General features: G+C 48.0%; 1 protein-coding gene across 4 annotated transcripts; it reads right to left on the bottom strand.

Moving 5' to 3' along the window:
- Positions 1-162: 162 nt before the first annotated feature.
- On the bottom strand, positions 163-8,986 carry DCAF15 (DDB1 and CUL4 associated factor 15). 4 transcript variants are annotated; one of them, XM_001366452.4, is made up of 13 exons: positions 8,573-8,977; positions 6,059-6,156; positions 5,782-5,917; positions 5,397-5,503; positions 5,144-5,283; positions 4,563-4,733; positions 3,376-3,801; positions 3,180-3,271; positions 2,955-3,083; positions 2,417-2,502; positions 1,914-2,018; positions 1,719-1,834; positions 163-794 (listed from the first exon to the last, which is right to left on the bottom strand). In XM_001366452.4, exons 1-13 carry the CDS (start codon positions 8,924-8,926, stop codon positions 739-741), a joined length of 2,016 nt encoding a protein of 671 aa, XP_001366489.2. In that variant the 5' UTR covers positions 8,927-8,977; the 3' UTR covers positions 163-738. The 4 variants fall into 4 exon arrangements, with proteins under 4 accessions (XP_001366489.2, XP_007489135.1, XP_056678594.1 ...); XM_007489073.3 differs by having other exon boundaries at positions 163-1,834; positions 8,573-8,979; XM_056822616.1 differs by lacking the exon at positions 4,563-4,733 and having other exon boundaries at positions 163-1,834; positions 8,573-8,985.
- Positions 8,987-13,677: the final 4,691 nt, after the last annotated feature.

Here is a 13,677-nt window from a genome sequence, read left to right on the forward strand (position 1 = left end):
CTGCCTCTGTCTCTGGCGAAGGTCAGGGCACTGGTTGCTGACCACTCACTCACTTTGTCTCTGCCCCAGAGCTCAAACGATATTCTTGACTTTAGGGTGAAAATGAGAGGCAGAGCCAACTGGGAAGAGGGCAGTATAATCCTGAAGGGAGTTCACACAGGCTCAGAAATTAAAACATTTATTACATGAATGGGGGGAGGGGCAGGGGCAGGGGCAGGGAGAGGGGTTGGCTAACAACCTCCTCAAGGAACTGGCATCCACAACTGGCAGCCAAGAAAACTTTTAGAATATACATGAAACCAAAGGCCCCAGCTTAAAAGGGAGGTGGGGGTGGGGAGAAGCTGAGTCTCTTGAAGCTTCTCTTGGCCCTCTTCCCTGTGTCCAGGGCTGACAGGGCTCTCTTTGCCAAGAAACTCAGCAGCCTAGGTAGCCCTGGCTACTTAATCCCAGGGGTCCCTCCCCTGCCCCCGCTTAAATAGGCATAAATAAAAGGGATCTGGGCTCCAGGGTTCCTGGGGGCCTTACCTCCCCTCAACCAACCCCACCTTCCAAGGGGGCAGGGGGAAGGCCTTCAGGACCCGAGCCTTCCCTCCCCCACCCCCCCATCTCCCAGCCTAACACTAGGGGACAGGATGGGAGAAACCAAAAGCCCCCAAGTAACAACAAAATCCAACCCAAAACGAGGAGGTAGTATCGAGTCAGTGTCCAGAGCAGTGGGTGCCATAGCCCCCGGGCTCCTCACAGCACAATCCATGTGTACCGCTCGTTGTCAGCCAGGACCTTCAGGGAGCAGCCTGGAGGGGGTGGGACACACACACACACACACACACACACAAGACAAGTACATCCCAACTTCTTTTGGGCACCCTTTCTGCCTCTTGTTTATAGGCTCAAAGGAGTTAAAACTGGAATGGCCCTCAGAACATCCAATCCAACCCCCTCATTTGACAAAGGAAACTAAAGCACAAAATCACACAAGAAAGATCACAGGATTTTAAGAACTGGAGGGGCCATTCTACGGCGGCCCAGAGGTTAAATGACATGCTGAGGTCGGACAGTAAACAAAAGAGCCAGCATTTCAATCCAGTGCTACTTCTAGGATAAAGGATATGATACACACTAAATGTAGCCAAACCATTAGGAACCAATTTGCTGTGTGTCACTGACAGACACCTCTGGGAGGTCCCAAATCCCCATTAAGTTAATTCCTATCACAGGAGCAGGGTAGCCCTTTGTCCTAAAACCATCTCATAGTGTGAAAACAGAAAGGCTCCTTACCCTAGCGATTTGGGGATTTGGTGACCAGTCAGTGTAGGCCACTCCATCCTTGCCCTCCATGATCTCTTTTCCCCCTCAGACTTCCCTCTCCAGACTGGAGTCCTCTTTAGTCTGTCCTCAGGAGCTCTCCCTCTCTGCCCATCCCCTACTCCTCCATTGGCCCCCTTCTACCTGGGCTGCTGTTAGCTTTGGGGCCTCATCTAGTTCCATTCTATCTGGAGTTGGGACAACAAGTCCTAGGCACAGTCCTAGTGTTGCAGTTACAGATCAATGATAACTTGAATGATTGATACTTGAATGAATGGGGCCTTTATATGAGGGGAAGGGCAGATTTTCAGGTGGCCTCTCTGCCCTCAGAAGTCAAAGCCAGATAAGAAGACCAACAGGCCAAGCAAGCAGAGGAAGAGAACGCTGGGTCGTTGAGACTGCCTGAGCCCCACCTTTGTGCAGTGCCTCATTGGTCATCCTGTTGACATAACGGCCACTGTTCTCAGGCACAAGCCACTTCATCACCATGTCCACACAACTCTTGCGATAGGAGCTCCAAACGCTGCCACTGTGAGGAAAAGGGAGGCTTACAGAGGATTCTGGGGAGGAAGAGCCCCCCCCCCTTTCCAAATCAGCCTTGGCCTCACCTGGTCTGCCCTTTGACCTCAGTGAGATCACCCACGCTGACTGTGACGAAGATGCCTGTATTCAGGTCCCAGGCCACCTTCAAGCTGGTATGATAGGTCTTTGGTCTAGAGGGCAGGACAAAGGGTAAATTTTGTTTTTGCCCAGGGAAAATGGCCTAGACTGTTGGGGAAGGGGCAAAGTGGAAAAGAGTGGAACTGAGAGGATCATAGGATTCTGAAAGGCAAGGAGCCTTCTTACAGATGAAGAAACTACAATCTTGAGGGAAGCACTAAGCCCAGGATCACCCAGCTACTAAACAGCAGAAAAGGAATTTGAACCCAGGTTCTCTTGACACCCAATCTACTGCTCTTTCAACTAAACCATCCAAAGGGTCATGTGGAAAGCTAACAGGCCTACGGGGGCAGTGTCATTCTCCTCCTCCTTGGAACAAGAGGTCTGTGCTTGGTTAGTGGCAGGCCTGGGGGAGAGACAGGGGACAGCATTTTCCTCCCCCCTCCCTCACCGGAGCTGGGCCTCCTCATTGGGGGAAGGGAAGGCCAGGAGCAGCAGGCCAATGTTGATGAGGACCTGGTTGGTTTCAGGACAGACCTGGTAGGGGAGAGAGCAGGGGAGGACAATGAGGAGAGTCCCTAGAGCATGGGAGCATCACAGGCTAGAACCCAATTATAAAAGCTTACATTTCTATAGCAATTTAAATCTTACTACAAAGTACTTAATTCACAACCCTCAGTTGTGAACAAATAATATTCCCATTGTAGAGATGAGGAAACTGAGGTGTCCTACAGCTAAAAAAGTAAGACAGCTAGGACTCAAAACCCAGGTGCTTTTGTCTCAATCTAACACTCCTTCCTCTTTCAATAAGTATTTACTCATCAACTGCTCTGTGGAGGTTGCTGTCTTAGGCACTGTGAATGCAAGGACAAAAACGAAATGGCCCCTGCCCTCAAAGAGCTTCCATTCTATGAAAAAGACAAGAAGACCCATACAAAGTAGACATGAGATGGTCTCCTTGCCCACTCCTGACTCCCCGGGGCACATACCTCCAAAATGACGATGTCGTAGTCACTAAACGAGCAGAACTGGTGACTCCAAGTGGCATCATTTCGGATGACTTCATTAATGACATACTCAAAGTCCAACGTAAGCTGTTCCACTGTCAGGTACTGACCCTTTAATGGACAAAGGGCCACAGATCTACATATACACACACTCTGCCCTCTTTAGCCCAGGGTGGCCTTCCTCCATGGCAGCCCCTTGCCGCTTACCTGGAAAACTGCCCGCTCTCTCATAGGTCGAAGATTCCTGCCTCGGAGATCGGTCACCACGAACGGAAGGGAGATCTTATCATCCTCAAACCCTGGAGGTGATGGTGGAGGGGGACAAGAAGATGGATGGGGTGAGATGTTGGGGTCTAGAGCTGACCCCTGTTCTGCCCTCCCCCCACCTGCACCATCTCCTCACCGTCCTCTGGCTCAACCCAGTCCCCAGGCTCCAGCACATAATGGAGCTTGGTGTAGTTGACATAACCTGGCTCCACAACGGGGGGCATTGTGTCAGGAGGACTGTCCCGGGGTCCCAACTCCCCATCCAGGGGTGGGGCCTCACAGGGCTGGCGGCAGCGGCTGCCAGAGGCCCCCAGGCAGGGGGGCTGTCGGGTCTCTTCCACGACACCACCCTTTGCCTCCTTGGCCCTCCGGAAGATGTCAGCCACAAATTCCTTGGCTTTGGCAACAGCTGGTGAGGGCTCTGGAGGTCGAGCAGGGGTGGCCTCTGGGCAGGGTCCTCTGGACACTGGGGGATCCTCTCGACTCGGGGGCCCAGGAGGGTCAGGTGGGGCTGGTGGATGGGTGGTTCGATCATAGAGAATTTGGCAGAAACTGCTGTCACCTAGAACGGAGGGATGGGAGTAGAGAGAAGCAGATTGGGAGGAAAGGGTGTAAGGTTTATAACTTACATAGGCAAAACCGAGAGCTCTGGGTTAGAACCTGGGCAAGTCATTTCTCTCTTAGTATGTTTCTTTAGATGTAAAATGGGAGAGGGAGACTAAGGTAGCACTCACTACACAGCAGCTAAGGCTCCTTCCATTTCTACATTTTATGACTCGTGTGAGGGCAGATCAGTCTCTTCTTCTTGCTACGTCTCAATTCTTTCTCCTATAGGGGATCAGATTAGATAACCTCTAAAATCCCTTCTGGCTATAGATCTGATGATCCAGTGCTCCAAGGGAGCATGAAGAAACATACACTGAAGAAACATTTTCTCTAATGCCAAAGTCTTTCACTCAGTCATAGGATGGGGAAAAGAAAGCCAAATCTAGAAAGAAGGGAAAGACATCTTCCACCCTGAAGGGAATGGAGTTGGTGCCTAGAGATTATCATTCTAAGGAGGCCCTGTGCCAGCAATCAAATCCTGGCTCTGATACTAGTAACTGGACCTTGGATTAGTCATAACCTTTCTGAGCCTTGCTTTCCCCATTTGTAAAAAAAGGACATTAGACTACATTAGTTCTAAAGTCCTTCTCACTCTCCAATCTCATGATTCAACAGGACGGACTCCAGTACCCCACTAAGGTGTCTTCCAGCTCTATGATTGGCTGAGAGAGGGCCAGGCAGCCGGGCTGAAGCCAGGGCTTGGGGCTACAAGCCTACCTGCTGAGCAGACAGAGACTGCACAGGCCACCAGGGAGTAACTGGTGTTGAGCAACACCACCTGGTCCTTTTTGAGCTGGAAGGCTGGCTGGAAGGTGGGGAAGGGATAGACCACCTGGTACTTGGTGTGCAGCATGAACCCGTGTCTCAGGCAATGGGCACTAGGGTCTCCTGAAACACACACACAGACAGCTAGAACAAATGCCTATGGTACATGCCTGTGACATACTCCCATATGTGCTACATGCAGAAACATGAATGAAACACATTGATGTAAGACACCCACCCCAACACACGACTGCAGGACATATGCCTGTCACAAGACAGAATGCGTCAGCCATGCAATAAGCACCTGAAAGTGCACAGGCAGCACACGGGGCACATTGCAGAAGACACCCATGATACACCACATACACATTACATAAGCGTGCTTACAGCACATGCCTGTGTCCATTCCAGGCCTAGAGCACACTCTTATGATTCTCTGTACACTAATGGCAATCCTTCCCACTAACACACAAGTGTCACTTGCAATCTTGCAGCCCTTGTCCCTAGCCTGTGCCACATGCAGGTCCACTCACCTGGGTGGGCAAGGCTGGCATCTTGGCAGCTAGGGCAGCGGTCTCGGGGTGGCATAGCTACAGTGCTAATGTAGATGTCCCGGTGGTTCTCATCACTCATCATCATCATGTTCATAAGGAGCCCATTGGCTGATCGAGTGCTAAAGGGGTATGGGGTAGGGGCTGAGCCTAAATCAATCCCAAGCTCCTCCTCCTCCCTCCTCCCCAGCATCACTTCCCAACTTCCCCTGTCCTCCACCCCACAGGCCCTCACTTGAAGCCAAAGACGATGACTTTGGAAGAGTCGCTGGGCCACTCGCACACAGTTAGATACAGGTCACTATAAATCTCTTCATCCTGGAAGAGCCGCACCTGCCTCACCTGTGGGCAGCATTGCACAGCAACCATGAATAGCATTCAATAACTGAAGGTCCTTTGTGAGCACCTCGTCCAACCCTCTCATCTCACAGAACTGGTTACCAAGCCCCAAGAAGGTGAGGGACTTGAAGTGTGGAGACTCGAACCCAGGCCCCTTTCCTCTTGGCCCAGTGTCATAGACTGAGAGCTAAGTGGGACTGCCTGGGCCCAGGGAAGAAAAGAGGGGATGAGAAAGTGGCGAGGAGGCCCACAGAGGGGTTGCTCCAGCCCCGCCTTCCTACCAGCTTCAGCTTGCTGTGGACGTTGAATTCCCACCAATACAGGTGGTAGATGTAGAAGGAGAAGTCATCATCACCACTGTTGCTAGTATAGGAGAGTACGTATCGGCCACACTTGGAAAAGCCCAAGAAGATGTGCCTGTGGAGGAGGTACTTTTCTGGCACCTGACAATGCTCTAGGTTTCCTTTCCTCCTTTCCTCCCCCCCCCCACCTGCCCCCAACCTCCCCACTAATTCTGACACCCATCCCCTCCACCCCACAGCCCTGTGCCAGCCTCACCCTGCACAAAGGAAGTCCTCATCCACAATGCTCTTCAAGGATACACAGACACGAGGTGGGAGCTTACGGAAGAGTCGAGGGGAGAGCTGCCCACTAATCTGGGAAGGGGAAGTGAAGGAAGCCAGGGATCAAATTGCTTCTCTCCACTCCTGAGGCAGTCAGTCTAAAGCTGCCCTCTTTCTAAACCTATACTCTCCTTTCCCCCCTCAATTATCTCTCTGACTCTCTGTCACAGCTATCACCCCATTTCCCAACTTTCTTCTCTCTCTGCCTGTAAGAAGTAGCTTTCAAAGTATAACCTGTATTGACTCAACCTAACTCACCTGCCCTTGTGAACATCAACTGGGCTTTCCTCCTTCCATGCCTTCTGCCATTCTCACTCACCCACAGCCTGCTGCTTTTATTAATGGAATGATCCAGATCCCCATCCCCAATACCCAAATACAGAGAATCATGGAAGCTCAGCGATCAATCATCCAGGCAGCCCATACCTGAACTGGAAACCCCTCTAAAATATCCCTGACAAGAGGTTATTTAACAGTATCTTAAAAACACCCAGGAAATGAAAGTTACTTTCTCCTAAGGCAGTTCATTTCAACTTTGGAAAGCTCTCTGTTGGGAAATGTTTTCTTACATTAAACCTAAATCTGCCTCTCTGCAACTCCCATCCTCTGCTCCTACTTCTGCCCTCTGGGAACCACAGGGAACAAATCTAAGCCTTCTTCTACATTATATCATCTTTGAATATTTGACTATCAAACTCTTTATAGTCTGTTTTCCAGAGTAAGCATTCCTAATTCCTTTATGTGATTCTCAAATGCCAAGGTCTCCAGAATTAGCTTTTTTGGCAGCCGTTTCACACTACTGACTCATATGGAGTTTACAGTCACCAAATCCCCCATATGTCTTTCAAATAAGCTACTGTCCAGCTAACTCTCCTTCAATACTGTCCTGAAGTTGATTTTTTGAACCATATGAAGGACTTTCCATTTATCCTTATTAAATTTCAACTAATTATATTTGGTCCAATATTCTAGCCTCCTGGAAACTTTGGGGGATAATTTCATTTATGTCAATTATCCCTCCTCCCCTTCAGATGACTGGCAATGCTATATTTTAATCTAAATCAATGACAAAAAAAGTAATACATGCCCCCACCCTCATGTGCAGTGTTCAATGCCATCGTTTTTCTGTCTTTTCAGTCTAAGCTCAAGAAACACTCATTGCATGAAAAATACAGTGATATATATTCAAGCTATACACACACAAGCTATCTCCCCCCAAAAGAAAGCAAACCTTTGCAGGTTGTACTCTCTTAGTCATTTAACCCCTCTGAGCCTCAGTTTTCTCATTTCAAAAAAGAAGGGTTAGTTTAGATAACCTCTAAAGTCTCTTCCAGTTCTAAAGCTATGAGTCTATGATCCTTCCCTGGCTCTGAGCTGGGCTCAAGGAGAGATTTCATAATTGTCTAGGAATAATGGACTGCTTGGACCCTAAAAGTGCTGCTCAAATTGCCAAGTTTCCTAGGCTTTCATTCTCTTGTCAGGCACTGAGGGGACAATGTGTGTGAGTGAGCATATGAATGAGTAGGAACCTAGAGACAGAATCTGTGGGACAGGCTAAAACTAAAAGGGACAAAAGATGACTAAAACAAGTTCTCTGCCTTAATGAAGCTCAAGCCAGTAGGGGAGGCAAGATATGTACATATCAATCCCAAGGCTTTCAATTACCCCTTCTCACACACCAACCTGTCCCCACTCCCCATTTTCCTGAACATCCATCCACTTCATAGTTCTTTTCTGCTTTAACAGCCTCTCTCCATACTAGCACCCACTCCCACATCTCTAACACCAACTATAAGGTCTTATTATTCTCTATGATGTATTCGCTTCTTTTACGTTTTTCCTATAACACCTATGCACACTAATACTCTCTTATGCCCATTCTATGGGTTTCAGCTCTCTAACCTGCTCTTCGCCATCACTTCTTTCCTTCTCTAATGCTTTGCATTAGAGGTCTCCCCCCACTCCCTGCCATTGCAGAAGCACTCTCTCATTAAAGCACCCCTTCCTTCCCCGGTCCCTGGAGAGCCCACTCCCAAAATACCTTCTCCCACCATCACCCCCTTTCCTCGGTACCCCTTCTCCACTACCAGGTCTCCATCACTCTTCCCTGTCACTCCTCCCATCCCCTAAGGCCTTCCTCCTCTATAAAGCGCTTTCCTCCATCACCTCCTCCACCTCCGACGCCCTCGCCTAGCACGACCCACCTCCCCGACCCCCGTAAAAGGGGCCTTTTTCCCCCCTCCCTTTCCAGGGCCCAGCCCCTCACAGCTTTCTCCCCACAATCCCTTCCTTCTCTTCCTCCTCCCCCAGCGTCCTCCCCTCCAGGCCCTTTCCCCTAGAAAGCACACCCCCCCAGTGCCCCTCCCCCCCGGACGCCCTCCCCTCTCCGGTTCTCCCCTCGGGCGCCTCCTCCCCCGCCCGATCCTCCGAGCCCTGGCCAGGTTCTCACCCTGACACGCTCCAGCTGCTTGAGGACATGTTCCCGCCGCCGCCCTCCGGCCCGCTTCCCTCCAAGGCCTCCGCCGCCTCCGCCGCCGCTCCCGGCCCCGCTGTTCCGCTCCGATTTCGAGCTGGGCGCCATTTTCACCCCCTCCCTCCACTTCCGGAGCAACCGGCCCCGTCGCCCCACCCCCCCTGCCTCTTCATTGGCCCTATCCGAGGGATGCGGGGAGCCGGTTGGAGGGGAGTCGGATCTCGGAGCTTCTTCCCGCTCGTCTTGTCCATCAAAGTCATCCCGATTAGCGATTGGTAAATCTGGCGCCGCAGTCGCATTTCGGTAGGCCGCATGCGCTGCCAGTTCCATTGAATCCGCCTTTCCCTGGATATTAACCAATCATAAGCAGGACATGCTCAGACCCGCCTCCTGCAGACAATTCTTATTCTATGGGCTGTGGGGTTTGTCAATTTTATTATCGAAACGCCCCCATGAGGCCGCTAGGTTTCCATAGAGACCATAAGAGGCCTTGGCACCCAGGGCGCTCTGTGGTCCAGAGAGGGGCCTCGTCGCCACTTCTTTGGGGTGTCTGTAGATAGTGCCTGACTGACAACACCCAAATCCTGTTACCGTGGCAACAGAGAGGAACCTTCCATTCATTTTTTTTCCCCCTCTGAGTACCTACTGTGGGCTGGGGAGGGAGAGATGAGATCCTGCCTTCAGTGGAGAATGAGATAGGGTCTGTATAACATCATAATGAAGTTCTGAGCAAGAAGAACAGCTCCCATCTAAGCACCAGGAAAGGTTTCCATCATACTGACAGAGGCCTTGGAGAATGAAGAGGGCTTCCAGGAGTAAGCTATTGCCAAAAGATATAAATGGGAAAACTTGAGGGCACGTAAAATGGTGAGATGGGTGGGCCAGTTTAGAGAGGTCATAAGATAAATAAAGGGGAGGTGGGGAGTGCAAAGAAATGGTCTGAACCGGGAAAGGAAGTTTGGAACTAAGCCATGGAGGACCTTGAATGCTAATATCATCAGTGTGGATTTCTTCCTATGGGCAGTAAGGTTACTGAGAAGAGGAGGGACATGGACATTATGAAGATAAGTCTGGTGACTTGTGCAGGAAAGGTTGGTTTTAGGAGAAAGGATAAGAAGACATTTACAATAGCCTCGGTGAAAGGAAAGGAGACTCTAGACCAAGGTGATAGTGCTGAAAGGTGGAAACAAATGTGAAAGATATTGTAGAAAGAAGAAACCAGTGGGATAGAGTGGGGAAGGGAGAGGATAAGGAAGGAGTCAAAGATGACTGAAAGGTTAGGAACCAAATAGAAAGTAAGATCCCTGAGAGCAGGAATTGTTTATTTTTATCTTTGTAGGCAGACATAGCATATTGTAAGTATTCAATATTTATTGAATTGAGTAATCAGTCACCAGGGAGATATCTGCTACTGGTTGTTGTCCTTCATATTCAAATATTACCAAAATGACATTACTATATCAGTGTCAATGTTCATAATGTCCAAGGGTACCTGATCAGACCAACACAAGCTGAGAAGGCTCTGCCACAGATAGGACAAAAAAGAGTCCATATTAACATTTGTATGGATATGTCTCTAAATTTTTGTACCTCACATTTCTTTTGAGCTATTGTAATTTTAGCAAAGCACCTTCATTGATACAGCTAGGTGAAGCAGTGGGAAGGGTGTCAAGTTTGGAGGGAAGACTCCTCTTCCTGATTTTGCATCTGGCCTCAGACACTAGCTGTGTGACCCTGAGCAAATCACTTAAACTGGTTTGCCTCATTTCCTCATCTTTGAAATGAGCTGGAGAAGGAGATGGCAACCCATTCCAGTATCTTTGCCAAGAAAACTCTAAATGAGGACATGAAGAGTCGGACATGACTGAACAACAACAATCGAAGCAGTAGCTGACCTTAATGTCATTTTTGTTCCCATTGAAGGTGTCTGACATCACTAAACATGTCATGCTAAAAAAGTATGGAAGCAAGTACATAGTCCTGCTTTACTCTACTGGTGACTGGGAAACTCACCAAGATCATTATCCATTTTCCAGAACCCATGTAAGTGTACCATCATGGAACTGGCATACAATATTGATGAACTTCTCTGGACAATCAAATGTGCCATGATCTTTCACAAGTCCTTGTAACTGACAGCATTAGTGGCCTTGGTCATATCAATGAATGTTGCTAATATCATCAATTTGGATTTATTCCTATGAGCAATCTTACTAAGAAGAGGAGGGATATGAACAGACTTCTGTTCTGCTCCTGGCATTCTCAGGCAGAAAACATATCAACTATTCCTCAGCCCTTTCTGCCACATTGGTTCTTGAGAAGATGACTATCTTCTATGTGAAGGATCAGCCTATTAAGGAGGATTCTGGCAAGAATCTTGCTGGAAATGACTAAGAGAGACCCCCATGATTGTCACAGGATAATCTAGTTTCTTTTTCTTTTTTTTGTTTTTTTTTTAAAATATATTTTATTTGATCATTTCCAAGCATTATTCGTTAAAGACATAGATAATTTTCTTTTCCTCCCCCCCCCACCCCCCATAGCCAACGCGTAAGTCCACTGGGCATTAGATGTTTTCTTGATTTGAACCCATTGCTTTGTTGATAGTATTTGCATTAGAGTGTTCATTTAGAGTCCATCCTCTGTCATGTCCCCTCAACCTCTGTATTCAGGCAGTTGCTTTTTCTCGGCGTTTCCACTCCCATAGTTTATCCTTTCTAGTTTCTTTTTCTTTATAGAAACGGACAGTGGTAACATCCTTGATTTCTTGGAGGATAACCTCCTCTTGCTTCTCTTGCCATAAGATTTCAGTCAGCTTTTGTATGAGTAGTGCATCCCCTGCCTTATATATCTATGCTGAAATGAAGTCCACACCAGGTATTTTGCCACAAGAGGAGCTTAATGGCATTCAAAACCTCTTCTTCAGGTGGAATTTCAGCAAGAAAAGGATCTATCTGAGATATATTGTTTATATATATATATGGCTTCAGCATTGGTTGATGACGATTTTTAAGAACGATATAAAAGTGTTTCATCCATCTCTCTACGATCATGTCCTTATCACTGATAAGTGTGGCTTCCTCATCACTGAGTAGTTTGAGATGCACCATAGTTCTTTGACTCATAAATAGCCTTTAGGACATCAAAAAACAAAAAACACTTTGGGTTGTTACTATCAGCATAAAACTGAATTTTGTCTGCCTTCTTACCTAGCCAAGAATCCTGCATGTCTCCAAGCTTTGCCTATACTTTACCTTTTATTTTTGATTCAAAGATATTTTCCCAATTACATGCACTAATAATTTCCAAGATATTTTCCAAAATGTTTTTTTCCAAAATTATAAGATCGAAACCATCTCCCTCCCTCCCTTCTCTCCCCCTACTCAGAGATGGTGAACAATTTGATCTGGGCCATACATGTATTATCATCTCATATTGGTCATTGTTGTAAAGTGCACACTGCTACCAAAAAAAAATCATAAATACACTGATGTGAAAGATAGTATGCTTTGATGGGCATCCATCTGACTACAACAATTCTTCCTCTGGAGTTAGATAGCATTCCCTATCATAAGTCCTTCAGAATTGTCCCAGATCATTGCATTTGCACTTTACTTTAATTGCATGTTGCCTTCTTAGAGAAATATAAACTATCCTGCTGATAGGCTTTGGTTTTTTCATTTAGTAGTTTTTCTTCTATTATTCTCTTGGTTTTAGGAGCAACCCTATGTGTTGGCACACTCCTTAACACTAGCATTTTAAAAGCCTCCACTGGGGGTACTTCCCTCTAACTACAGTCAGTAGATTTAGCTCTTTAGCAAAAGAGCTACCAAAATGGTAGTAATAAAATATCTACCCCTACCATCCTGAAGCATTCTCCTACATAAATACACTAAACTTCTTGAGAGGGAAGGGGTAAGAGAAAGTACCAATAGTGATGAGATACTGTCTATGGAACTACATAGCCATGGCAATTCATAATTCTGGGACTGCAGGGCCTCAATATTCTTTCTCTGCAAGATCCTCACAAGATTTACTGAGACATAGCAGGCTGGTGAAGAACGAGTCACTCCAGTGTTCCAAGCTGTTTCTCAGCCAACTGGATCAATCCACCATTAGACTAGTAGTGATAGTAGTAGTCTCTCGGTGACCGAAAATGACTATTATCTTTGTGCAGTTTCATCTATGGTGTACCCTCGTGTGGCTTTGAAGTCCAAAGACTGAAGCGCAAAGTTTGTGGCACATGGGGCATGGGATGCCAGTTGTTATGGGAGGTGCGGTTGTGGTCTGGTGTCGGCCTTCACGCGCAGCGGCAAGACGTCGACGTCGCTCATCTTCAAAGGTGGTGGCGGCATGGTTAATGTGGGTTTGCCAGCTGCTTCTGTCAGAGGCAGCGAGTTCTAGTTGCTTTGGTGTCATGCCAGCCCACTTCAAGTTTGACTTTAGCTGATCCTTGAATCTTTTCTTGGGTCAGCCTTGTTTCCTGAGTCCAGCTGACAGTTCACCATAGAATACCTGTCTTGGTATTCACTGTGGGTCCATGCGGATGACGTGTCCAAACCATCGTAGCTGGGTTTTGAGGACCAGGACTTCGATGCTGGTGGAGTTGGCTCTGTCGAGGACTTCCTGGTTGGTGATTCGGTCTTGCCATCGGATCCTCATGATTGACCGGAGGGAGCGTTGGTGGAATTGCTCCAGCTGTTTCATGTGCTTCTGGTACAGTGTCCATGGCTCACAACCATACAGGAGCGAGCTGAGGACCACTGCGTTATACACTTTGAGCTTCGTCGCAGTGCTTACACTGCTGTGTTGGAGGACTTTGGAGTGCAGCCGCCCGAGTGCCTGGCTGGCCTTTTGGACCCTGGCATTAATCTCAAGGTCTAGGGACCCGTCGTTGGTGATGGTGCTGCCCAGGTACTTGAAGTGTTGACTTTAGAAAGCTGCATGCCATCGATTGTAATGCACGGCTGGTTAGTTGGCTTGCCTGGTGCAGGTTGGAACAGCACCTCTGTTTTGTTGAGGCTGATAGTCGGGCCAAACAGTTTTGTTGCAGTGGAGAACCTGTCCACAATGGTTTGGAG

Source organism: Monodelphis domestica, chromosome 3, assembly GCF_027887165.1.
Source record: "Monodelphis domestica isolate mMonDom1 chromosome 3, mMonDom1.pri, whole genome shotgun sequence".
NCBI classification, from domain to species: domain Eukaryota; kingdom Metazoa; phylum Chordata; class Mammalia; order Didelphimorphia; family Didelphidae; genus Monodelphis; species Monodelphis domestica.